Consider the following 26,864-nt stretch of genomic DNA (forward strand, 5'->3'; position numbering starts at 1 on the left):
GAATGAAGGTTGATGAAGCATAAACAAGCTTCCCAAATCTATCCAGTGTCCTAGACTCCTTGTTAGGAGGATTGATAGTTAGACTCTTCAGCGAGTTCCTTTTTGGTGGAGGCTGCTATCACCATAGTGTCGACAGGAATCCCGTTAGACCAATGTGGTTCATCTTTAGGTGCTGATAACATCCGGTCTGGTCTCTTGGGAATTGGCTCTATGGAGTCGGGCATCTTCCACACCCACTGAGTGATCAGTTTAATGAGATCATCAGCGGGCGGAGAGATCCAAGAAGTAGAGGGCTGGGCACAAAAAGCCTCCAGGTATACGGATTCCCCCAAGGAAGGCTGAATGGAAGACTAGCCACCCTTCTTTTCAGGATTTCTAGAATGTCCCCAAAGGAAACAATCAGGGGGTGACCTGGGAGAAACTTCCCCTTCATCAAAATCATATCCTCTGTGAAGGACTCTTCTAGGGAGTCCAGGTGCTTCCTCTTGCACTCCTTTGCAGGGACTTCCTCGGGTGGATGATCCGGGGAAGTGTCCGAAGAGAAGACCACTAAGGTGGGAGTCACCTGAGACTTTTCTGCCCTCTGTCCTGGGGTGAGACTGATGGTAGCTCAAGTCTAGTGGAGGTAGAAATCTGTCCCAACAGGGATGGCAAAGACCAAGTCCTCAATGGACAATGCCTTGTCCATTATCCTAAAGGCTTCCCCCCCCCCCCCATAGCGGGATGGGAGCCCACAACCAAAACAGACTCCTTCAGAACCAGGGTCACGCCCTGCACCAAGGAGGCAGCCTCTGGAACAGAAGCCTAGGTCGATTTTGGAAAGGCCAAGGCACCGAGGGAGATGGATGGTTCCGAACGAAAAGAAAATCGATCCGAGACTCTCAGACCCGACCAGAGAATCATGACCCCGGGAGACATCCAGTGCCAAAGGCTCGGAGGAACTCAAGACAACTCTCGGAGCTGGAGATGAGGAAGCTACCGGTACTGAAGCAGTCAACACCAGAGGAGTTGGAATCGAGGGCTCCAAGGTCTCGATTGGAGATAAGACAGATTGGCGAGAAGACAGAATAAAAGGTAACAAGAACAAAGTACCAGCAATGGTACTTAAGATCTACCAACGGTAGTAAAGGAAAGAAAAGGGTAGAAAGAGGCTAAGTGATAAAGCTAAGAGGTGGATAGCGCGAGAGTAAATAGGAAATTCTAATAAGAAATGAAAAATGAAGAATAATTCATTAAAATTAAGTAGTATTCACTTAAATACCCAAGGCTCGAGAGAAGGAAGCTAACGCATCCGGTCTGCGAAGCAGAAAATGAGATCTGAGGTAATCTCTGTGAGGAGCATTATGGGTAGTGCCTGGCTCGAGAGTTTTGAGAGGCTGAGCTGGAAGATATGGCAGAGTCGGTTCCGAACCCACTGTCAAGGACTGGGTGAAGATTGACATCAGATCATAGGTCACCCTTAAAGCAAAGTGCAATACAAAATATGTAAGCCAGCCTTTCTTTATATTGGCAGTCCGTTTTTATGGTGCAAGGTATTACATCAATAGATCTTGATTCCCTCATGGGCAATTATAATATCCATATTTTAAAAAATGACATGAAAATACTCCTGTATGCATATCAGTTATCTGGACACACTTACCCAGCCATGCTCTATACTGTTCTAAAGGAACTCCCCCTAATGGTTCATCTTCATCATCCATGTCCATTAGGGGCGATGGCGACTGTTCTACTTGGGGAACAACACTAAAAGTGGGCACGCTGAAAAGAAAAAAAAAAAACATTAATAGCAACCAGAAAATGAGGTTTTTATAGGATAAGCACACACAAAAGGTACAGGTGTATTATTAACTTACTACTATTGAAGACATTATTTCAGGAAATTCTATCATGGGCAGAGGTTCAGATTGGACAGACTTTCACAGCTAAATACCCCTCCCCAAGGCCAACCCACATCACCTTCACCGCAATGTTACCATTCTCTTGGAATGAGGCTAACTTATGTCTGGTTATCTCTGGTTGTTTCTTTCTTGCCCTCCAACTGTACAGGTTGGAAATACACAACCAGATGACATAGTACGCTTATATCCCTATGGCACCTGAGCAAAGGGTTACAGTCAGCATTATGAAACAGTCAGGGCACAGGGAATGAAGAAGAGTATTGACTCACCCCTGGCCCAGATTCAGATGTAGTTGTGGGTGGAAACTGCAGCACAGACCACACTTGAAAATCTGCATGATTATGATAACTGGACTACAGAAATGCACTATTTTCAAGGTTCTATCAGCATATCGAATGCTGAAAACGCCGAATGCAATTTCATCGAACTGAAATGTTCAAAATCTCAAAAGAGCAAACTGACGGAACATCGATTTCTTTCCCAGTGAAAGGAATCGGTGTTCCGTGCAAAAATAAAAAAAAAATTTTAATACTTTAAACACTGACAGAAGTGGGGGACTTTGGCTGTGCCCCCCACTTAAATATACCAACTCCAAGACCGCATCACAGTGGAGGTAATAGCAAACTCCGATGGCGGCCGACCGATTTCTTTCCCTGGGAAAGAAATAGATGTTACCGTCAGTTTGCTCTTCTGAGATTTCGAACATTTCAGTTCAATGAAATTAAATTTGGCGTTTTTAACATTTGAAATGCTGATAGGAACCCATTTTCACTGTGTAGCTCACTGCTGTAGTCATTACTTCATTGAAGAGTAACAGAGCTGGCAATATTTGCAGATAGTGTGGTTGGAATTTTAAAGAGAAGACAGAAGTACAGAACCTGTATTTGCTCAATAAATGAGGTCCAATCTATAATGCTTGTAAGGTGTATAAAAAGGGATCAAAGTGGTTACCCTTTAGGATATTTTGTGTACCAACCCCAATAAGAAAAGTTGTGGTAGTGGCTGTGACCCATTTTGCTCTGTACACTTTTTTTCCAAGGAGTTAATGGTAGAAATAATAAATACAATGAGCAAGTTAACTAGAAATAGTTTGTTTAGACATATGAAGGCTTTTTTTTTACTTTTGGCAAATGCTACAAAAAAGCTACTCAGTTTTTGTAAAATAATTTGCTGCTATCCAAATAAAATCAAAAATGGCCATGAGCATCCAGGGAATGCAAAATCCTCTCCCACTTATTCCAGGGAATAGGAAAAAAACAAAAAACACTGGAAAAAGTGGTTGCATGCAACATCAGTAATAATTCTCACAAAAATAGGGATTAGGGTGGACATGTTGGGGAGTACTAGAGATCACTCAACACTGCATTAAGAGATCCACCTATTGAGGCAGCAGTAATGGTTCTTCCCTGGAAGAATTGATCAAGTGGGAGAAACACAAGTAAACTTACTATAACAGTAGATGTTCGAATGATTACTTTTGCAGTAGCCTTAGGTATATATGTTATATCCTGCCAAAGATATAACAGTTGGCCAGCTTCCAAAGCTTCAGGGCACCTTCCTCACTACCAAACTTTCAGGCAGCTCAATAAGAAAGACAAGTTTGCGTGCAAAGCCCTTCAGAGATTTCCTGCCAACAGACGGAGGGAGGCTCAGCCATGAAAGGGCAGTGCTAGTAGCAACAAAAAATAAATGCCCACACCATGGCATAAAAAGCACACCAAAAAAAGAGGAAGATGGAGGAGGGAGTGGCTAGTACAGAAGTGACCATTCAAACATCTACAGTTATGGTAAGTTTACTTACACATCTGTGCTATGCTCTTCATATCTATCATTGTAGCAGTAACCTTAGCTATATGGGTAGATTACCCAAGCTTACTACATTTAGGTGGTGCAAGGAGAACAGACCAAAAGCCCCTGAAGAATGGTCCTAGCGAAGCCTGACCTGGACCTAGAGAAGGAATCAAACACATTGCTTTGTAAAAGTATGTACAGAGAACAAGGTAGCAATTTCTAGAATACATCTAGAATCCAGCCCCTTCCAAGTGGGCCTTAAGCTCTGCCTGGTATAATTTTGCTATGGTGAGTATAGCAAACAGCAATAGCCTTACTCAACCATTTGTAAACAATCTGTTTTGATACAGGTTGTCTCTTCTTAACTTCACAAGAAATGAACAACTGATCCAAAGATCTGAAACACTTCATGCTGTCAAGATAGTGCCAGAGTTGTATGTGAACATCCAAGGTAAGGAGTATCCTTTATATCTCATTTCTAGGTTCAAGAAAGAAAACAGAGGAGATGGATAGTTTCGCTTTAAGTAAATTTGGATACCACTTTAGGCATAAAAAAGGATTAGTTCTCAAAGAAGGCCTGCCTCTGTGGAAAATTAGATAGGGCTGATTCACCATAAGAGCTTGCAACTCAGATACATTTCTTGCAGAGGTCAGAGCAATCAGTAAAAAGTACAGTTTTGTACCTACCATAAATGTAAATGTCCGATAGGTATGCATCTGCAGTCATAACATATGGGTTGTCCTGCCTCAGGCAGCCCTTCGGTCGGCCGGATTCCAAAGTCTGGGTCTGGCCTCGGCTGATGTCGCACTTTCACCGACGTCAGAGCGTCTGGGGTATAAAAGCATCAGCTGACGCCATTTTCCTCAGTTTTTCTTGCCCCAGATGCCAGGTGCCCTCTAGGAAGGCTAAATTTGGATAAATGCTGAAAAGTTCCAAACATTTGCAAATTATATACATGTATAAACAAATACACCATAATAGATTCCCCCAGCTAGCTGAAAGAGGGGTAAGCACCCTAGGAATACCACAGAGGGGAAGGAGGGTGGGTAATCCTGACTGCAGATGCATACCTATCGGACATCTACATTTATGGTAGGTACAAAACTGTACTATGTCCTTCAAGGATGCATCTGCAGTCATAACATATGGGTAGAATACCATAGCCAATCTGGGGGAGGAGGTACTAAGAGAAAGATGGTGTAGTCAAGATCCCCTGCAGCACTGCAATTGCAAACCCTGCTCGGGATCTGGAGTATAAAGGTAGATTGTAATGCTTGGCAAATGTATGCACGGAGCTCCAAGTAGCAGCTTCTAAAATGTCCTTGGTAGCCACCCCCCATAGGAAAGCTGTAGTGGTGGCTGTGGCCCTTGTGGAGTGAGGTCCGATATTTTCAGGAACTGTCTTTCCATGAAAGGAGTAACAAAAGCGAATGCAATTCCCTATCCATTTTGAAATTGTCTGTTTGAAAATTGCTCTTCCTTGCACCCCAGTGGCATATGCCACAAAAAGTTGGTCAGTTTTTCTGGTAGATTTCGTTCTGTCCAAATAGTAGCGTAGTTGTCTGTGTATATCCAGGGTGTGCAGAAGTTTTTCCCCTTTGTTCTGTGGGTTAGGGAAGAATGTAGGCAAGTGAATAGCTTGGTTCAAGGATACCCTAGATACCACCTTTGGCATGAAAGTAGGATTGGTTCTTAGTGACACGCTATCCTGGTGGAAAATAAGGAAAGGCTGCACTGCCATTAATGCTTGCAGCTCAGATACTCTTCTTGCTGAAGTGATTGCCAGAAGGAATGCAGTTTTCCAAGATAAATACTGTAGGTCTGTTGATGCTGCTGGCTCAAAAGGAGGTAGTGTCAGTTTTTCCAGCACAAAATTGAGATCCCATGCAGGTAGAGGGGGTCTTCTTGGAGGTTTAACATTTTTGATCCCTCTCAAAAATTGCCTGAGTAGAGGGTGTGAGAAGATAGGTGGATCCATATTGTATTCTGCTGAAATTGCTGAAGCATGAATCTTAATGGAAGAATAAGACAGGCCATTGTGAAACAATTCTGCTAAGTATTCTAGGATGTGCGCTAGGTTTGCCACTGTGACATCTGTGCCCTTTGATGTGCTCCAAATGAGAAATCTCTTCCATTTAGCTGAGTATGTCTTCCTTGTGGAAGGTCTGCGAGCCTCTAGGATGATGTCCTTCACCCTCTGAGATAAAACAGTTTGGTTGGGATTTAAGGAATTTTCCAGGCAGTCAGATGCAATGTTTTCAAGTTGGGATGCAGGGTCTTGAAATTGTTCTGCGTTAGAAGAAGAGGCCATAGGGGAAGAGGCCATGAAATTGCCTGAGACATGCTTCTCAATAGTGGGTACCAGTGTTGTCTTGGCCAGTCTGGAGCTATTAGTATCACTTTTTGCTGTTCCTCCCTAATCTTCAGTAGAACCTTGTACATCAATGGGAGAGGTGGAAAGGCATATACTGTTAGGGCATTCCAGCTGAAAGAGAGAGAGTCCACCCTCCATGCTTGTGGGTGGTATGTCCTTGAACAGAATGTCTTCAGTTGGTGATTGAGTGGGGAGGTGAACAGATCTATCTCCGGCATTCCCCATGTCTTTGTTATGAGTTTGAAGATGTCTGGATGCAACATCCATTCGTGTGCATCCATGGAAGTTTTGCTTAAGCTGTCTGCTAGTGCATTTTCTTTTCCTGGTACGAATTTGGCCTGCAGCTGGATATTGAGATTCAGGCATAGATTCCACAGATTCATAGCCATCCGGCATAAAGGGCAGGAATGTGTGCCTCCCTGCTTGTTTATGTACCACATGACCGTGGTGTTGTCTGTCCTTATTAACAGATGTCCTTGTTGGAGGAAGGGTCTGAATGCCTCGATTGCATGCCTCACTGCCAGCATTTCCTTTTGGTTTATGTGCATGCTTAGCTGCCCTTGAGGCCATAGGCCTTGGATACGTTTGTCCTCCATGTGTGCTCCCCATCCTCGGTCTGAGGCATCCGTGGTGATGGTCTGCCTTGTTTTTGGTTTGTTGAAAGGCAACCCTCTGTTGGACTGGCAGGCCTGAGCCCACCACAGGAATTCCTTTTGAAGGCATGGAATGATTGGTATCATGGTTTCTAGACTGTGACTGTGTTGAGACCATACACTCCTTAGGTACCATTGTAATTTCCTCATATGCAGCCTGGCATGTGGAATTAAAATTATGCAGGATGCCATGTAACCCAGGGCCTGCAGAACTTTCCTTGCAGTAAGCTGAGTTTGTCTTGTCAGAGTCATGAAGTAATCTGGAAGTTGTTTTTGTTTTTCTTCTGTGAGAAAAGCCATCTGTGTGATCGTGTCCAGATCTGCACCCAAAAAAGTTATCCTTTGGGATGGCACTAGTCTTGACTTTTGGATGTTGACTGTGTATCCCAAGGTCTGTAGCAGGTGTATGGCATAGGCCAAGTCCTTTAACAATTTCTTCTTGTTGTCCGCTTGTATCAGGCAGTCGTCCAGGTATGGATAAATTTGAAATCCCTGAAGTCTGCAATGTACAATTACTGATGCCAGGCATTTTGTGAATACTCTGGGCGCAGTAGATAAGCCAAAGGGCAATGCTGAGAATTGATAATGCTCTGATCCTGCAAGAAATCTGAGGTGTCTTCTGCAATCTGGTCGGATAGGGACGTGCAGGTATGCCTCCTTGAGATCTAGAGTTACCAGCCAAGACTCCTTGCCCAACATGGGAAGAAGTTGCTGTAGGGTCAGCATTTTGAATTTTGGCACAATGAGAGAAGTGTTCAATGCGGACAGGTCGAGAATAGGTCTCCATTGGTTTTCTTTTCTTGGTACAAGGAATAGTCTGGAGTAAAATCCTTGGCCTTGTTCTGTACATGGTACCTTTTCTATAGTTTTCATCTGAAGTAAATTGCTGATTTGTCTGAAAGCCTCTGCCTTCTGGTTTGGTGGAAGGTTTGGCATTCCGCTTCTTTTTGGCAAAGTGTGGAAGTGAAACCTGTATCCTTTGTCTATTATTTGCAATGTCCATGTATCCCTTGTAATGCAATGCCAGTTTTGAGAATAATGCCAGCTTTCCGCCCAAGGGTGCTTCCAGTTGATCCCTGGTAGGCGGAATCAGAGTCAAGTCATTGGGTCTGTCCTGTAGTAGTGGTTGTAGTTGTAGCTGTTGCACTACTCCTCTGGTTGGCAGGCTGCCACTGACGGCCTCTGTAGGGGCCCTTCGATTGACCTCTGCCTCTAGGGCGCCTGTTCTTGCCTCTCTGTGCTCTGGACGAGTCTGGAAAGGACCAATTCTTTGTAGGCCAGTTTCTGCTGAACCTCGGTGGCTGAACTTGCAGGAAATCTTTAACTGTTTGCACAGATTTTGCTTTTTCTTCAACCTTTTTTAGAATCTCCTGTGCAGGGGAGCCAAATAAATGTTGTTTCTCCATTGGAGCATCGAGGAGTTTAGCTATGACATGGTCTGGCAAAGATTGCTCCTTCAGCCAGGCATGCCTACGAATAACTGCCCCAGTCATAGCTGATCTAAATGAAGCCTCCAGTGCATCACAGCCACATTTTAAAAAATGATTACTAACCTGTTGTGAGTTATGTACCAAATCCTGAAGGGATTTACGGTCTAGGGGTTCAGGAGAAGAAAGTTTCTTATTCAGTTGATCTAACAAAAATTCTTGGTACTGTATCATATGGAATTGACAGTTTAATGCCCTGGCAGAAAGAGTAGCAGATATATAAACCTTTTTTCCCCATCTCTCTAAAGCTCTAGACTGTCTTTCAGAGGGAAGGGGATTTTTGGCAGTAGCGGCTGCAACCCCTTTAGGGCCCTGAGAAATAGTTTCTGGGTCTGCAGCATGGGCTTTATACAGATGGAAATTAGAATCCGGGACCCTGTAATATCTGTCAGGTTTGGCAGGGGCCGGAGGAAGAGAATCAGGGGCTGTACTGACATCATTGTACACATCATCAATTACATTTAGAAAAGGAGGTATAGCTAAGGGCCTATGCTGAGGCAGATGCAAAAATGTCCTTAATCTTTTTCTAGAATCAGAAAAATCCTGACCTTGCCATTGAAAGGTCTCCCCAAAGGAAAATTCTTCAGGAGGGAAGGCCGAAGGGATAGATTCCTCTGCATCTGAATCCTCGTAAGGCGAGTAGGCCCCTTCCTGGTGGTCTGACAAATCAGATCCATCCGTGGAGTAATCTGAGGAGTGAGGTTCAGAGGGGTCAGTCCTGGGCCTTTTGTCTGGAGGAGGTTGAGAGGCCCTGTCTGGGTGAGGTTGTGAACCCCTTATTAAGGAGACAAGGTCCTCAGCAAGCATGAGGATCTGTGAACTAGAGGAAGGCCTCTGGGATGTAGATTTGGCAGGCAAAGCTTTTGAAAGTTTGGCAGCTTTAGCCCTGGAGAAGGCCTTAATAGACATAGAAGCTGGGGGCCTAGCTGCCCCACGTGCAGGGGTAGAAGTGTCCAATGGTATGGTGTCGGACAATTCCTGAACACTAGCTTCTGTAGGGAGTTCTGAAGCCGACTCAGCCGAGGCCTCTCTGGCCTCGGTGGTCGGTAGTATGGTTTCGGTAGTAGGAATCGCCGTTGACTCGGTTTCAGCCGAAACCGAGACACTCGCGGTAGGCCTAGCCGTGGTTTCAGCCGAAACCGCAGGCCGCGAGTGTCTGTCCTTTTCCTTGCGTTTTTTGACCATATGCGAAGTTGGAGTCTCCGACGGCATTTTATAAGCAAAAGCGGCTCCAAAAAATTCCTCTGCAAACTCCGACCAACGTCTAAGAGTCCGTCGGTTGAAGGAGGCACAGGCTAAACAAGCTGATACGTCGTGTCTGGGCCTAAGCAAGGAAGGCAGTAAGAATGGAAATCCTTATGAGGTATTTGCTTCCCACAAGTTAGTTAAACAATTATTTACTTTGTATGACATCGGCTGAGGCAAGAAAGAGTCCCCAACGGGGTACTTAGCGTTTTTCGAAGTCTTCGGTAGCTGAAATCTCTGGATCTGACCGACCGGCACTTGCGAACAGCTTCTGCTTCTGGCACAGCGCGGCAAGAAAGACTGAGGAAAATGGCGTTGGCTGATGCTTTTATGCCCCAGATGCTCTGACGTTTGGGAAAGTGCGACATCAGCCGAGGCCAGACCCAGACTTTGGAATCCGGCCGACCGAAGGGCTGCCTGAGGCAGGACAACCCATATGTTATGACTGCAGATGCATCCTTGAAGGACATCTGTTTTTCATAGATTCATAGGTAGGTACTAGGCTATCGGCCCTGGGGCCTATACAAGCCCAGCCAAAAAGGTACCCTGGCTTTTGCCACACAAGAAAATTATTTTCCTGGGCCACTGTCGAGCAGAGTCACAGAGGTGACCCCGGGGTGAATTTCCTATTTCCCATCCAATCAAGATTTTTCTTGAAGAGTGCTAATGAGGAGCTTTGTTTGATATAGATATGTAGTTTATTCCAGAGTATGGGAAGTCTCTGGGACAGGAATCTATCCCTCCGGCATGTTCTGTTTATTGTGGTGACAAGGTTTAGGTCCCTCGAGCGTGTAGCTCGAAGGGATTGGGATTTCTTTAAGTGGAGCATGTTGAACAGCTCTGGGTTTGACATAGCTTTGTATGTTAGGCAGAGATCACCTCTGGGTAGGCGATATGTGACGGAGTAAAGCTGGAGTTTTTTGAAACAGTCTGCGTAGGACATCTGTTTGAAGCCGGTAATCCTCTTTGTGAGGTATTTCTGTGGCCTTTCCAGTTGTTGTAGATGTCTTGTGAGGGACATACCAAAAGGGGCATTGTACTCTATAACGGGTCTAATGAGTGATGAGTAGAGGGGAACAATGACCTCTCTTTTTCTGGATGAGAAACCTTTTGTGATGAGGTGTGCCACGTAGAAGGATTTCCTGTCTACTGTGGCGATGTGATTATCGAAGGAGAGACTACTGTCCACCTGTGTCCCAAGGTCTCTTATCACACTTTCGTTGTTGAGTATACTACCGCCTATGTTGTAGTTCATGGGTACAGAGTTTTTACCAAAGGGGATGACAAATGCAGTTTTTGGCATTGAGCTTGAGGCCATCGCTTTGACACCAGGCATCTGTCTCAGTGAGGCCCTTTTGTAGGATGTCCACATCGTTAGGAGTTTCGATTATGGCTCCTAGTTTGCAGTCTTCTGCGAACTTCGTTAGCCAAAGACTATCTGTGTTAGCCTGTACTTCAGAGAAGTAGATACCAAACAGGAGAGGACCCAGGACTGAACCCTGTGGTACTCCACTTGTCAATGGCTGAAGTCGGATTTGGAGTCTGCTACTTTCACAGTGTAGATTCTGTCAGTGAGCCAGTTGGCAACCCATCTTGTGACATAGGGATTTATAACCTAGTTTAGTGTGTTTATCTATAATTCCAGAGTGGGGGATGGTGTTGAAAGCCTTGGCAAGATCTAGATAGGCTGTTTTAACCACCTTACCCTTGTCTACGGCTTTGGTGACTGCTTCAAAGAAGTCTATCAGCTTTAGGAGACATGATCTGCCTTTTACAAACCCAAACTGGGTGAGGTCCAGAGTTTGGAGATTACCAAGGTCTTTGATTATAAGTTCCATGATGATACATTCCATGGCCTTGCAGACCAGGCTCGTCAGGCTAATGGGGAGGTAGTTCCTGGGGTCCATGGTGGCTCACCCTTGTGGAGTGGGATAACAGTCGCTGTGCGCAATTCAGCAGGCACAAAGCCTGAGGTGAGGCTATGATTGAACATGGCACTTAGGTGGGGTGCCAGTTCGTTCTGTAGTTCATGTAGAACGCAGCCTGGGATGTTGTCTGGTCCCATGGAAGCTGTGTTCTTAACTTTGGAGAGTGTGGTGTTTACCTGTGCAGCCGTGATTACCGGAACTTTGCATTCTTCTGGTATAGAGATGGGCTGTTTAGGGGGTGAGAGTGGGGTAAAGTTAGCACTGAACCTATCTGCCAGGATGTTGGCAATATCAGTTGGGTCTGTATATTTAGTGCCATTGTGCTGTAACTCCGAGCAGATCTGAGTGTTGCCATTGAGATTCTTGACATAGCTATAGAATGCTTTGTGGTTGTCTTTAGAATCAGTGGCGATTTTGTTTTCATGTTAAGAACCTCAAGTTGGCTGGGTTAGCTGGTACAAATGGAGCAGCGTTTGCATCTTTAATATAAAATTAAGATCCAAAGAGGGGCTACCAGTTAACTTGGTGCCTCTTGAGCAAATCCCCTTTCAAAAACCTTTTGAAATGAGACTGCAGTGAAAGAGGAGGATCCATGGACAGACATGCTGAAATGGCTGATAAATGAACCTTGACAGAGGACTAAGAAAGGCCACAGGATAACAACTCATACAAATACTGTAAAACCACAGAACAACTATCCCTGAATGGGTACTGGTTATGTTGTTGGCACAAACTAGAAAACCTTTTTCATTTACTAATATCTAGCCTTCTAGTAGCAGGATTTCTTGCCTCCATTAATATCTGCTACTCGTCCTAAGTAAACAGGTGCCTAAAAGGAATTATAACCCTATCACCTAGGCAGTCATCTGCAGTTGATTGATGTTGGGGTACATCAAACATCCCCTTTTCTTGAGTAGATAAAGTCTATGAGGAAACTTGTTGCAACTGCCCCTGGCCATTTCCAAACGGAGAGAGAACCTTTGTTGCCTGGGCCAGAATAGAATCATTACAATGATCTTCGGGGAGTCCTTCAGAAATCTTCAGTGGAAACTGTTAAAAAAAAAAAAAAACATACAGGAACATTCCTGTCCAAGGAAAAGAAAAGAAAAGAAAAGGCATCTGTCTTCCAGGCCTTCTTGCACTGAATTGTGGAACAGAATCTTACCAGCTGACTGGCTAGAGAGGAGGCCAAGAGGTCTACTTGAGGAACTCCTCACAGATGGATCAAATCTCAGAATATGCTTTCATCCAATTTGCATTTGTGAGAATCTGCCCTGGTCCTGCTCAGCTTGTCTGCCACACAGCTTTGCAGAAGGTAGAATGCCTGTACAGTGAGATTGTGCTGCAAAGCTATATCCTAAAGCTAATGTGGCTAGGCTGTAAAGGGGGGTACGACCCGGTTCACCCCGCTTGTTGATGTACAACATGACTGTTGTACTGTCTGTAACAACTTGAAGAGGTCCCACGGCCAAAGATGATTCAGAGAGTTGGGTGCCTTGATCAGTGCAAGCATCTCTGTCATTTGTGTGTTTGCATCTGTCCTGTGTGTCCCTTACACCCTGTAGTTTTAATTCTCTTGAAACTGCTTCCCAAGCAGAGTATGAGGAATACTAAGGGAAAAGGGGAGACAAGGATTTAGGGTCATCTGTTGTCACCAACAAATGATTTATTTTCCTGACAAACACCAGCACTGGGATTTTGAAAAGACAATGGGTGGTGATGCTGGGACAAAACAGACTTCAGATACCACAGTATCTTTCTCATGTGGAATCTTGCCAGGAGTATCATGAGAATCACAGAAATCAAAACCTTGAGTTATTCCCTCACAGTGATGGAGGATTGAGTGGAAAAACCTTAGAAACAGATACTGATCTACTTTTCTCCTGTGCAAGAAAAGCTTTTTAAACTGAAGTGTTTGGCTGATATTCCAAGAGCACTATCATGTATGAAGGAGTCATGAAAGACTTTTGAAAGTTGTTTTTGAATCCCAGGTTGTGTAACAAATCTCTTACCCAAGACAGATTACTGACACTTTGAAAATGACTCTGCAAAGATAACCAAGATGTTTAAATAAGGAAAAATGTGGATATCCTGTACCCTGCAATGTGCTACAAGGCACTGTCAGACTCTACACGGATGGCCCTCCTGCATATCCACAAAACAAACAGCACCAGAATTATCCATTCTAAGGACTTAAACCTTGCATGTGCTATAAATAGGACCTGCCAGAGAGACAGGCATGTATCCCAGAGATTACCCCTTCTCTGGAAGAGGCTCCTCATCCATGTGAAGCAGAGTTCCTCCCTAACCCAATTCAAGTGCAACTTGGACAACTGGACAGGGAACAGGAAATTCATCCCTGGTTTGACACCTGTGTCGCTGACACAGGCAGCCTGTAACAGTTCATCTCCCAGGCCCTCACTTGTAAATATTTCACCTCCCAAGCCCCTGCTTACACTTATCAAGGGTACCAGAACTTGTCAGAGATTTGGGATGCATGGCAGGCTTAAAAGGCCCCTGTGGACATTAGCCTAGTAAACACCTATGAACCATAAATGAAGCTAGACATTTTGCAAACACTTTTTGTACAGTGGATAGTCCAAAGGGGAAGGCAGAGAACTGATATGGTGATCCAGACACAGAAAATCTTAGAAATGTCTGAAGTCTGGATCAATAGGGATGTGATAACATCTTTTGGTACTTGCGTATTATCTCAACCACGCTTCCTCTGTAGTGTTTTATTATCACAAACACGCTTTGTCGGTAGCCTGTTGAAGTAGTTAGAATAACGGAGTTTGTCTTAACATGCATGTTCTAAAGGATGCGAAGGCTAAAACTCAAATGTGTATAATTTTTTACGGATTTACCGCATAAAAAAAGAAATTGCATGTGGAACACAGCAACAAAATGATGTAAATATCTGAACAGTTCACACCAACAAAATGAGATAAATACCTGGCTAGGTCATACCCATATTTTGTGCCAACCACCACTATCAGACCGTGGGACGTTACCTCACCTACCTTCACGTCCTATATTATGAGTATTTGCTGATAATTATACAAAACAGATTTGCAAGCAGGCTTTCTCGCTAGCTTCATATTTTTGCAACCACACTTTCTTGATAGCCCGTTGAAGTTGTTACAATAACTGTTTCAATTAACATGCATGTTCTGAAGGATCTGAAGGCTGAAAGTCAAATGTATAGAATTATTTAGCAATGTAGCTGAAAATCAATTTTTGTGGAACAGACCAACAGTATCAGTTAAATATCTGGACAGTTGACACGTATGTTTCATGACTACAGTATCCTGATTAAGGTGGTTGCGGTAATACCTGCTTTGGATATTCATTTCAAGACTTAACCCATTAATATTATGGTAACAGGGATTTGGACTGCATGGTTATTCCACTGTTTGGCTGCGTATACTGTGGAGCATGGGAAAGAATAATTAATACATATAACGTGCTGCTGACAAAGCGTGGTTGCAATAATACGTAAGTACCCATATTTTAAGTCAACGTTACCAGGAAACTTAAAATAGAAAGATGATGTATTTTTTTAAAGGGGCAACAGGTTGTGAAGTAATATTTTGAATTTGGACACCATCACAAATAGGTTTAGGAAAGAAAGATACAGAACTAGTCTCCAGGCATTTTCTTTTCTTCTTTGGCACCAAGAACATTCTTGAATAAAAATCCTTGCCCACCCAGGAAGGAGGAACTGGTTTTATCACTCCTTGGGGCAGTGTGTGATGAAGAATCATAGGAAACAAAAAAATAATCTAATCTGGAGGATGAAGAATGACAACCCCCCCCTTGAAAGGAGGAAGTTCCTCCCACAGCAATCTGTAATCTTGATGAATGATCTTCAGAACCCATTTGTCTGGGAGAAAAAAGGGACCAGGGTGGGAGGTTTCACAAGGTCTCTTGAATACTCAGACTTGATGGACTGTCCTTGGTTTTAGGAGGTTCAAGGCTTCTTTTTGGAGCCCCCTTGCCATTTCTTAAGTGTCTGTTTACCTGTATTTTGTTGGAAATTTTAGAAAAGGTGGGCTGAGAAATTTTAGAGATTCCCTGCATCAGTTTATTCCCTGCATCAGTTTACCCCTTTCGTCACAATTTCTGATCACCTCTGCAGCAGAGGGTTAAAAAACGAAATCTCTATCCAGAGGGGAATTGAAAATCTACTTTTTATCATCGTCTGAAAGGTTCTGAGAATGCAGCCAAGCAAACCTCCTGGAAGAAAAATCAAGAGTCATACACATACAATAAACAATGAGTAGTGTACCTGTGTAACAGAAGAAACTAAATTATTTAAAGTTGACTTTTTCCTCACAAGAAGAAACTGCAAATAAAACATTCCTTACACTTTCAGAATTAGTCAGAACAAACTCTAGAATATGAGCCTTACAATTCAAAAACAAAGTTGCAGAAGTATACATTTCTCCCAAAACTTTATCAATAACTTTCCCATCCTTAGAAAACGATGATTGGAATTAACTAAGTGCAAGCAGCAGTGGAATCAACTAAAGCTTCCATTTTGTGGCAAGTTTGGGAATCGTGCTTAAAAACTTAAAAGACTGAGGAACTTTATACAGCTTACCTGCCTTTTTAGGGGCAGCTGGCTGACTATTCAGGAAAACTGTAGGCGGCAATATACACATTTTTTTAAAGCAGACAGAACAGGAGGAATGGGTGTAGGTTATGGAAATTCCTTTTGCAACTACTACTATTTTCTGAGAGAATGAGAAATCTCAGTGTTCTCCCACTGAAAATAGTGGCACATTCTTGAAGTAGTCTCAGAGAAGGAGAAACCCCCATAGTGAGAATCAGAAACTGAGCTCTCCTCAGAGTCTAAATCAGAAATCTGAGGATAAATCCCTGCATCTTTCCCTTCATCTTCCTATTCAGGATCTTGAATCTCTTAAATAAAAGCGATATCTCTCTATCTTTTACTAGAAAATACTTTACAAGAAGGGTCAATAGCTCAAATTGCACCTAGCCCCCAGTAAACTACTCCTGTCTAGCAAAATTTGAGAAGTGGATGACACATGCTTACTTTTCGGTTTCTTTTTAGACAGAAAAAATGGGGCCCATTGTGTTAATAATGGCAGCAGCTGCTTTCCCAGGGATGGGCACAGCACTCTGACAACACAGGGAAGCCTTCCCTCTCCAAGGACCAGCGAGACTGTCTCTCCCTTGCTTAGTGAGGGGACCCCAACAGCTGCAGGATGTGGTTATCCCCCGGTCCATAGTGGCAGAAGGTGCTATACCTGAGGGATTCAAGGTACAAGATGAGTGGTCTAAGGTACAATCTAAGGTACAGCAAATGGCTACAGCAGTCTCACCTACTTGTGGCCAAGGAAAATTGCTAGCCTGCTGTAGTGGCAAAGACTGTTTGCTTAACTTTTTCTATCTGTGGTTGGAAGGAGGACTGACTGAAGACAGGTAGTCTGTTCCATAGTCAAGCAAAAATAGTGTCACTTTCACAGGGAAAACAAGGAGCAAATGTTTGCAACAACTACAAGTCTAAAAGTCATCTTTTCACAGAAAAACAAAATAAATAGCACTTTAAAACAAATTCTCAGCCCTCCAAAAGTAAAATAAATACATCTACACAGACAAAATGTTTTTCAGTTACTTTACACAACTTTTTTAAACTGCCAGAAAGAAAGAGGTCTCCTCATTTAAAAGTATGATACAGTCTTGTGACAGTCTATTAAAATAACACAACTATCTTTATAATTTCCCTGAAGAGAAAAAGTGAAAACCCAGATGATATTTAGGAAATAGAAAGCATTTCTCCAAAGGGAAATTATCTGCCTAGCAAAGTAGCTGACCATCGTTCCTCGAAAGCTTTGGTGCTCAAACTTGTCTTTTAGTAGGCTCAGCTTAGACAGCTTGGGTATGGGGAAGCTTTGGGAAGCTGGCTGGCTGTTATAACCCACACAGCTAAGGCTACTGCAGCAGTGATCAATATGATGAACATTATTTCCTTGGCCAGAAAAGGGTAATTTTTATTATTTCTGGCCTTTCATCCCATATTTTCTGTATTTTTTAAACGCTTCTATTGAATTTATCACTTGTGACATAGGCAAAAGTACAGTTGTGCAAAATCCCATAACAGTAGATGTTCTTCCCTTCCCTTCACTGTTACAGTATTTCTTACTCTAGGTATTCCCTACCAAGGGCAGTCCAAATTCCGGCCAGTACACCAAAGCCTTAGGTTTTCAAGGCCATTGTACTCCACACATTCTTCCAACGTAGGTCATAAAGGTGACGTACATACCTTAGAACCGAACAGCCCCAAGAAGAACAGTCCAAGGAGAAAAAGAGAAAAATGTGCATCCATAAGGAAAAAAGAAAAAGAAGTAAAGAAAAAAGGGGGAGGAGAGAGGGAGTGAATACTGCAACCGTGAAAGGAAGGACATGTACTCTTATGGTAAGATTTTACACATCTGTCTTATGCCCTTCCACATCACTGTTGCAGTATTCCTTATTTTAGGGAGAGTACAAAAGCTTGAGGAATCTTGGGCGGAGGAAAGTCCAGCAGAGCCCTCAAGAGTACCATGCAGGACAGCCCTGGCAAATCCGGCTCTGGAAACCACATCCAGCTTATAATGTTCAGTAAAAGTATGCACAGAAATCCAAGTAGCTGCCTCAAGGATAGAATTGGTATCCAGGCCTTTGAAAAAAGCAACAGAAGAAGCCACAGCCCAAGTAAAATGAGCCTTAACAGAAGTAAAAAGGCTTTTTTCATGAAAAGACTAACAAAAGGAAATGGCCTTAGGGATCCAGAAGAAATACTTTGCATAGAAAGAGCCAAACCGAGACCTAGGATGAAAATAAAAAAAGTTGCTCAGACTTGCAAGTGACCTTAGTCCCCCCCACACATCTTTATTAAATTCCGCAAGGCACAATTCACTTTCAATATAGCAGCGTTGTGTAGATACTGACACCAAGGACACTCCTTAGATCTTAAAACAGCATGAATTTATTAAAGCTTTTTTCTGATAAAAATCAATAAACGACTAAGCGCTTTCGCCAGCAATCTGGCTTCTTCAGAGTCGTTTGTTACATCATTGCCCAAACATATATATCCCACACAAACTGATTCCATTGGTTGAACACTCATTGCCACCCAACAATTAATTGAGAAACCTAATTAATAAGTATCTCCTTATTCACCTACTACAACATTAATTTAATATATATATTAACAATATGAATTATACAACTTATGAAACCTCAATAATTTACACTAAAACATGTAATGTAAATATTACTAAAATTCAATTAAAAAACACAATTTACCTTAAAGGTACAAAATTTTCTATTAAAAACATTAAGCATGTTAAAAATAGTTAAACTAATAATGATACGTTTGAAACATCAAATCTGCTGGGACCTAAGCTTTAAAATGGGTTTGAGAGAAATATAGTCATTCAGGCCGGGTGGTCGACAGGCATCCAATCTTATCTGCCATTCTGCCTCTAGTGCTCCTACTCTGCTGGATACATCACCTCCTTCACCATAATCCCATACCCGCCCTATGACAAAAAATATAAACTTTTTAAAATCCACACATCTCTTACTGTGCAAAAAAAGTGCATTATGCAAATCCTTCTTTTTGTGTCCTTGGTGTCAGTATCTACACAACGCTGCTATATTGAAAGTAAATTGTGCCTTGCGGTGTTTTCGTTTATTACTGGCATCGGCCCTTGTGGGTGTATTTCTACTTTCTATCTTTATTAAATTTACACATATGACGAAGGCAATCTTACATTTATATAAATGAAAAACATACAAAATGACATCACTTTAGTTGCAAACAGTTTACATCACACACACCACTGAAACAACCGTAGTTGTAAACATTATACACTTATAAACCATCCAGTCATTGTCAGTTAAGCATTATATGGCTCACTCAAATCCAGCCTCAAACCTCGTTCCTACTCTGCATATATTGTTCCCACAATTCCCATTTTGTCCTATGTAGTTTGCTCGAATGACCTTAGTTTTATCTAAATAACAGAGTTGTCTATGCAAATCCAAGGTGTGAAGAACCTTCTCACTAGCAGACTGTGGAGAAGGGAAAAAAGTGGGCAAATGAATAGACTGATTAAGAGACAACTCATTAACCACTTTGGGCATAAAAGGAGGATTAGTACAGAGAGACACATTGGCCCTATGAAAAACTAAAAAAGGAGGGACAGCCATAAGGGCCTGAAGCTCAGACACCCTTCTAGCTAAAGTAAGGGCAAAAAAAAACAGTCTTCTAAGCACAGTGCTGTAAGGAAACTGAAGTTGAAGGCTCAAGCGAATCCTGAGTCAATTTTTTCAAGAACAAAATTAAGGTTCCAGGAATGAGGAATGGGCTTCCTGGGAGACCTAATATAAAGGATGCCTTTAAGGAATTGTTTGACCTCAAACCGAGAAGCCAAACAAGAGGTCAAAGGCAGTCAAGTAGAAATAGCTGAAAGGTGGGCTTTAACTGAAGAGTATGCCAATCTAGCATGGAGCAATTCACAAATAAGACAGACCCAAAGGAACTTCCACAGAAAGTGGATTCACGTTACAAGCAAGACACCAAACAGAAAACCACTTCCATTTGGACAAATACAATTTCCTGGTAGTGGGTTTCCTGGCCTCCTGCAGAGCCCGAAGCATGTAATCAGAAAGAAAGGTGCCTAAAAAGAATCAAAACCCTACTACCCACAGTGTCAGTTGAAGAGTGGACAAGTGAGGATGGATTAGAAACCCCTGGTTTTATGTGAGTAGGTCCACCCTGTGAGGTAACTTGTGATGACTGCCCTTGGCTAAGTGCAGATGAAGAGGAAACCAGTGCCAATTGGGCCAAAAGGGAGTCCCCAACACAATTTTGGAAATGTCTTGTTCTATCTTGAACAGGCCCCTCGGTATGACAGGGAGGGAAGGCATAAAGAAACATCTTCCAAAATAAACAGAGGGTGTCCACCTTCCAAGCCAGAGGACATGGGACTTTGGTGCAAGAGAGAGGAAGTCGTCTGTTCTGGGGGGGGGGGGGGGGCAAAAAGATCTACCTGAGAAGTACCCCATTGGTGCACAATGTCCTGAAACACATTTAAGCAACCATTCATGAGAGTGTGTGTTATGGACCTGCTCAGAGAGCGTGCCACAATGTTCCGTTCTGAAGGAATATAAACAGCCTGAAGAGTCACCAGATACTGGACAGCTAGATCTCCAACCTGAAAAGCTAGACTTCACAAGAGGTAAGACAGTGTCCCCCCTTGTATCTTGATGTACCACATCACTGTGGTATTGTCTGTACTGAAGGAATAGAGAATGGAAGGCCTAGGGAGTCAGGAGGAGAGCTCTCATCTCTGATGTTGATATGGTCCTTCCTCTGATGAAGGGAACAAAGGCCCCTATACCTTTAGAGAGCTGAAAGAAATTCCCATCCCATGTCGGAGGCATTTGAAAAGAGTTCCTGAAAGGGGACTGGGGGGCTGAAAAGGAAGACCTGCCATCTGAAGAGAGAGAGCTCCTGAGAGGCGAATGGGTGTTGAAAAAGAAGACCTGGGTTGAGAGAGCTGATGAATCCACCAGTGAAGCTCTAGCTTGAGGCATGGAATATCAGGAACTGGGAAGTCTAAAAGATGAGAATATGCTGAAGCCAGACTGACTTTAGGAACCACTGTAGCTTTGCTATATGCAGCCTGGTTAGAGGAAGCATAGGAATGTTTGAAGCCAAGTATCCCAGAGCCCTTAGAAACTCTCTGGCTGTAAATGAGACCAGAGAAAGAAGGGACTGAAAAAAGTCAATAAGAGGCAAAGCCTTGGGAGTTGGCAGGGATGCCAGCATAGGAATGGTCTGGAGTCTGCATCTGAGAAAATCATGAGCCGAGGAGGAGTCAGAAAGGATTTTTGGAAAATTACTGTAAACCCTAGGCTCTGCAAGAGGCAAATAGCAGTAGAGGTGCTGAAATAAGGTTTCTAGAGAGGAAGCCTGAATGAGCAGGTTGTTCAGATAAGGAAAGTTTTGTATTCCCCTCATCCTGCAAAAAGCAATCATTGGAGTGACGCATTTGGTGAAGACCCTAGGGGCAGTAGACAGGCCAAAGGACAAAGCAGAGAAATGAAATGCAAGGTAGAAACAGAGAAACACAAACATTTCCTGAAATAGGAATGAACAGGAATATGGAGATAGGCATCCTTGAGATCCAGACAGACTAGGAAAGCCTGACCTAGAAAAAAGGAAATAGATTTGAAGGGTTAGCATTCGAAATGAAGGAACGTTTAAAATGGTGTTGAGCTGATAAAGACCCAGAATGGGTTTCCCATTGCCTTCTTTCCTGGGAACCAGAAACATTCTGGAATAAAATCCCTTCCCCTTTTGAGGGGCAGAAAAGTACAGTTTTGTACCTACCATAAATGTAGATGTCCGAGAGGTATGCATCTGCAGTCCTAACAAATGGGTTGTCCTGCCTCAGACAGCCCTTCGGTCGGCCGGATTCCAAAGTCTGGGTCTGGCCTCGGCTGATGTCGCACTTCACCCGACGTCATAGCTGCTGTGAATTGGGTATAAAGGCATCAGCCGACGACATTTTCCTCAGTGTTTCTTGCCCCAGATGCCAGGTGCCCTCTAGGAAGGCTAAATTTGGATAAATGCAAATGATTCCAAACAGTAGAGAGCCAACAAAAATAACATGTATATCCATATATACAAACAAATACATCATAATAGATTCCCCCAGCTAGCTACAAGATGGGCAAATACCCTAGGAGTACCACAGAGGGGAAGGAGGGTGAGTAATCCTGACTGCAGATGCATACCTCTCGGACATCTACATTTATGGTAGGTACAAAACTGTACTATGTCCTTCAAGGATGCATCTGCAGTCCTAACAAATGGGTAGAATACCATAGCCAAACTGGGGGAGGAGGCACTAAAATAATTATGGTGTAGCTAAGATCCCTTGCAAAACTGCAGTTGCAAAACCTGCTCGGGATCTAGAGTATAAAGGTAGATTATAATGCTTGGCAAATGTATGCACGGAGCTCCAAGTAGCAGCTTCTAGAATGTCTTTGGTAGCCACTCCTCGTAAGAAAGCTGTAGTAGTGGCTGTAGCTCTTGTGGAGTGAGGCCTGATGTTGTCTGGAGTTGTCTTTCCATGAAAGGAGTAACAAAATCTAATGCAATTTCCTATCCATTTTGAGATTGTCTGTTTTGAAATTGCTTTTCCTTCCATTCCTGTTGCATATGCTACCAGAAGCTGGTCAGTTTTTCTATTGTTCTTGGTTCTGTCCAGATAGTAGCGCAATTGCCTGTGCACATCCAAGGTATGTAGTAGTCTTTCCCCTCTGTTCTGTGGGTTGGGGAAGAATGCTGGTAGGTGTATTGCTTGGTTCAATGATACCCTGGGGACCACCTTTGGCATAAAAGTAGGGTTAGTTCTCAAGGATACTCTATCCTGATGGAAGATAAGGAAGGGCTGTATTGCCATTAATGCCTGTAATTCAGAAACCCTTCTTGCTGAAGTGATTGCAAGCAGGAAAGCAGTTTTCCAAGATAAGAACTGTAACTCTGCTGTTGCTGCTGGCTCGAAAGGGGGAAGTGTTAACTTTTCCAGGACAAAGTTGAGGTCCCATGTAGGCAAAGGTGGCTTCCTTGGAGGCTTTACATTTTTAATTCCTCTCAGAAACTGCCTGAGTAGAGGATGAGAGAAGACTGGAGGATCCATGTTGTATTTTGCTGAAATTGCTGATGCATGAATCTTAATGGAGGAGTAAGATAGGCCATTGTGGAAAAGGTCTGCTAAGTATTCCAGGATGTTAGCTATGTTTGGTAATGATACACTTACTCCTTTTGCTGCGCTCCAAATGAGGTATCTTTTCCATTTGGCTGAGTAAGTCTTCCTTGTGGAGGGTCTGCGAGCCTCCAGTATAATGTCTTTAACCCTCTGGGATAAATCTGGGTTATTTTGTTTTATATAATATTCCAGGCAGCCAGCTGTACTGTTTTCAAGTTTGGATGTAGGATCTTGAAGTTGTTCTGTGTTAGCAGTAAAGGAACTAGAGGTAGAGGCCATGCGTGTGTCCGAGCCATACTCCTCAGTAGCGGGTACCAATGCTGCCTCGGTCAGTCTGGAGCTATCAGGATGATCCTTGGGCGATCTTCTTTGATCTTCAGTAGCACTTTGTGCATCAAAGGAAGAGGTGGGAATGCATATGCGGTCAGGTTTTCCCAACTGAAGGAGAGGGAGTCCACCTTCCAAGCTAGTGGGTGGGATGTCCTTGTGCAGAATTTCCTCAATTGGTGGTTGTGTGGGGATGCGAACAGGTCTATTTCTGGTAGTCCCCATTTCTTTGTAATGGATTTGAAGATGTCTGGATGCAGCATCCATCCGTGGGCATCCGTGATAGTTCTGCTTGAGGTGTCTGCTAGTATATTTTCTTTTCCTGGCACAAATATGGCCTGGAGCTGAATGTTGAGGTTCAGGGCTACATTCCACAGGTCCATTGGCATCCGGCATAGAGGATATGAATGTGTGCCTCCTTGTTTGTCGATATACCACATGACTGTGGTGTTGTCCGTCCTTATCAGCAAATGACCCAAATGGTCTGAATGTCTGGATTGCCTGTTTCACTGCCAGCATCTCTTTTTGATTTATGTGTAGGTTCAGCTGGTCTTGTGTCCATAGGCCTTGTATACACTTGTCCACCATGTGTGCCCCCCAGCCTAGGTCTGAGGCGTCCGTGGTGATAGTCTGGCTTGGGTGAGGTTTGTGGAAGGGCAGTCCTTTGTTCAACATACAGGCCTGAGCCCACCACAGGAATTCTTGCTTCAGGCATGGTATTATTGGAATCTGAACTTCTAGGCTGTGCTTGTGTTGAGACCATATATTCCTTAGGTACCATTGCAACTTCCTCATATGCAGCCTCGCATGTGGAACCAATATTATGCAGGATGCCATGTAACCCAGGGCTTGCAGGACTTTCCTTGCTGTAAGCTGGTTCTGTGTTGTCAATGCCCTGAAATAGAGTGGTAGTTGCCTTTGTTTTTCTGCTGTGAGAAATGCCATCTGATTTGAAGTGTCCAATTCTGCACCCAAGAATGTTATCCTCTGGGATGGTAACAGTCTTGACTTTTTCATGTTGACTGTGTATCCCAGGGCTTGCAGTAGTTGTATAACCTTTTCCAAATCTTGTGTTAATTTGGTCTTGTTGTCCGCTTGTATCAGGCAGTCGTCCAGGTATGGATAAATCTGAATTCCCTGAAGCCTGCAATGAGCAATTACTGATGCCAGGCATTTCGTGAATACTCTGGGCGCAGATAAGCCAAAGGGCAATGCTGAGAATTGATAATGCTCTGATCCTGCAAGAAATCTGAGGTATCTTCTGCAATCTGGTCGTATAGGGACGTGCAGGTATGCCTCCTTGAGATCTAGAGTCACCAGCCAAGACTCCTTGCCCAGCATGGGAAGAAGTTGCTGTAGGGTCAGCATTTTGAATTTTGGAACAATGAGATGTGTTCAGAGCGGACAGGTCGAGAATAGGCCTCCATTGGTTTTCTTTTCTTGGTACCAGGAAAAGTCTGGAGTAAAATCCTTGTCCTTGTTCCATAGGTGGTACCTTTTCTATAGCTCTCATCCTTGGTAAGTGGTTGATTTGTCCTAGAGCGTTTGTTTTTTGGTTTGGTGGAAGGTTTGGCATTCCTCTCTTTTTTGGTAGAGTGTGGAAGTGAAACCTGTAGCCTTTGTCTATTGTCTGTAAAATCCATCTGTCTCCTGTAATGTAATGCCAGTTTACGGAAAATAAGGCTAGCTTTCCGCCTAAGGGTGCTTCCAATTGTTCCCTGGTAGGCGGTATCAGAGCCAAGTCATTGTGTCTGTCCTGTTGAAGTGGTAGTAGCTGGATCTGTGGCAGTACATCTCTGGTTGTTAGGCTGCCACTGACATCCCCTGTAGGCCCCTCTGGATTGACCTCTGCCTCTTGGGCGCCTATTTCGGCCTCTCTGTGTTCTGGAGGTGTCTGGAAAGGACCAAGTCTTCGAAGGCCAATTTCTACTAAACCTCGGAGGTTGGACCTGTAAGAAATCCTTGACTGTTTGAACAGATTTTGCTTTTTCTTCCACCTTCTTTAGCACTTGCTGTGCAGGGGAGCCAAACAAACTTTGTTTCTCCATGGGAGCATCTAGGAGCCTTGACTTGACATGGTCTGGTAAGGATTGCTCTTTTAACCATGCATGCCTTCTGATCACGGTTCCAGTCATAGCTGACCTAAAGGAAGCCTCCAGTGCATCATAGCCGCATTTTAAGGAATGATTACTGACCTGCTGAGTGTTATGTACCAAATCCTGAAGGGACTTACGGTCTATAGGTTCAGGAGAGGACAGTTTTTTATTTAGCTGGTCTAACAAAAATTACTGATACTGGATCATGTGGAATTGGCAGTTTAAGGCCCTAGCTGAAAGAGTAGCAGAAGTATAAACTTTTTTACCCCATCTCTCTAATGCTCTAGATTCTCTTTCAGAGGGCAGGGGGTTTTTGGCAGAGGCAGCTGCTACAGCTTTGGGGCCCTGAGAAATGGTTTCAGGATCTGCAATACGAGCCTTATACAAGTGAAAGTGTGTGTCCGGGACCCTGTAATATCTGTCGGGTTTGGCAGGGGCCGGGGGAAGAGAGTCAGGAGCAGTACAGGCATCATTAAATGCATCATCCACAACTGTTAGTACTGGAGGAATGGCTAAAGGCCTATGCTGTGGTAAATGTAAAAAGGTCCTAAGCCTTTTCCTTGAATCTGAGAAATCCTGGCCCTGCCATTGAAAATGCTCTCTCATAGCATGTAAGGTTTCCCCAAAAGAAAATTCCTCAGGAGGAGAGGCAGAAAGAATGGAGTCTTCTGCATCAGAATCCTCATATGGAGAATAAGGGCCTTCTGGAGGATTTGAATTTTCTGACTCATCCGAGGAGTAGTCAGTCGAAACTGGCTCGGGGGGCTCTGCTCTAGGCCTTTTCTCTGGAGGGGGTTGAGAGGCCCTGTCTGGGTGAGGTTGGGATCCCCTGATCAAGGAAATGAGATCCTCAGCCAGGCTAAGCATTTGGGAACTAGAAGTAGGCCTGTGTGGGGTTTTAGCAGGCAAGGCCTTAGAAGTTTTAGCTGCTTTAGCCCTAGAAAAAGCCTTGATGGACATAGATGCAGGGGGCCTAGCAGCTCCACGTGCAGGAGTAGATATGTCTAAAGGAATAGTATCTGATAAATCCTGGGTGCCTGTTGCAGCAGGAGTAATCTCAGTAGCAGATTCAGCCATGCTGTGAGAGGCCTCGGCTGTTGGAGGAATGCATTCGGCCGAAGGAAGAACCGAGGACTCGGTTTCAGCCGAAACCGAGACACTCGCGGTAGGCTTAACCGTGGTTTCGGCCAAAACCGTGAGTGTCGGTCCTTTTCCTTACGCTTTTTAGCCAATTGCGAAGTCGGAGTCTCCGACGGCATTTTG

The 26,864-nt window shown here is 43.7% G+C and overlaps 1 protein-coding gene across 1 annotated transcript in view; it reads right to left on the reverse strand.

Moving 5' to 3' along the window:
- The window catches only part of INO80B (INO80 complex subunit B), a 543,924-nt gene that overhangs the window by 336,127 nt on the left and 180,933 nt on the right, over positions 1–26,864 (reverse strand). The window contains exon 3 of the mRNA XM_044062293.1: positions 1,643–1,761. Coding sequence (XP_043918228.1) covers positions 1,643–1,761 — 119 coding nt within the window. The remainder of the gene's footprint in view (positions 1–1,642; positions 1,762–26,864) is intronic.

This window comes from Protopterus annectens, chromosome 2.part1 (assembly GCF_019279795.1).
Source record: "Protopterus annectens isolate FY-2018-M chromosome 2.part1, PAN1.0, whole genome shotgun sequence".
NCBI lineage: Eukaryota > Metazoa > Chordata > Ceratodontiformes > Protopteridae > Protopterus > Protopterus annectens.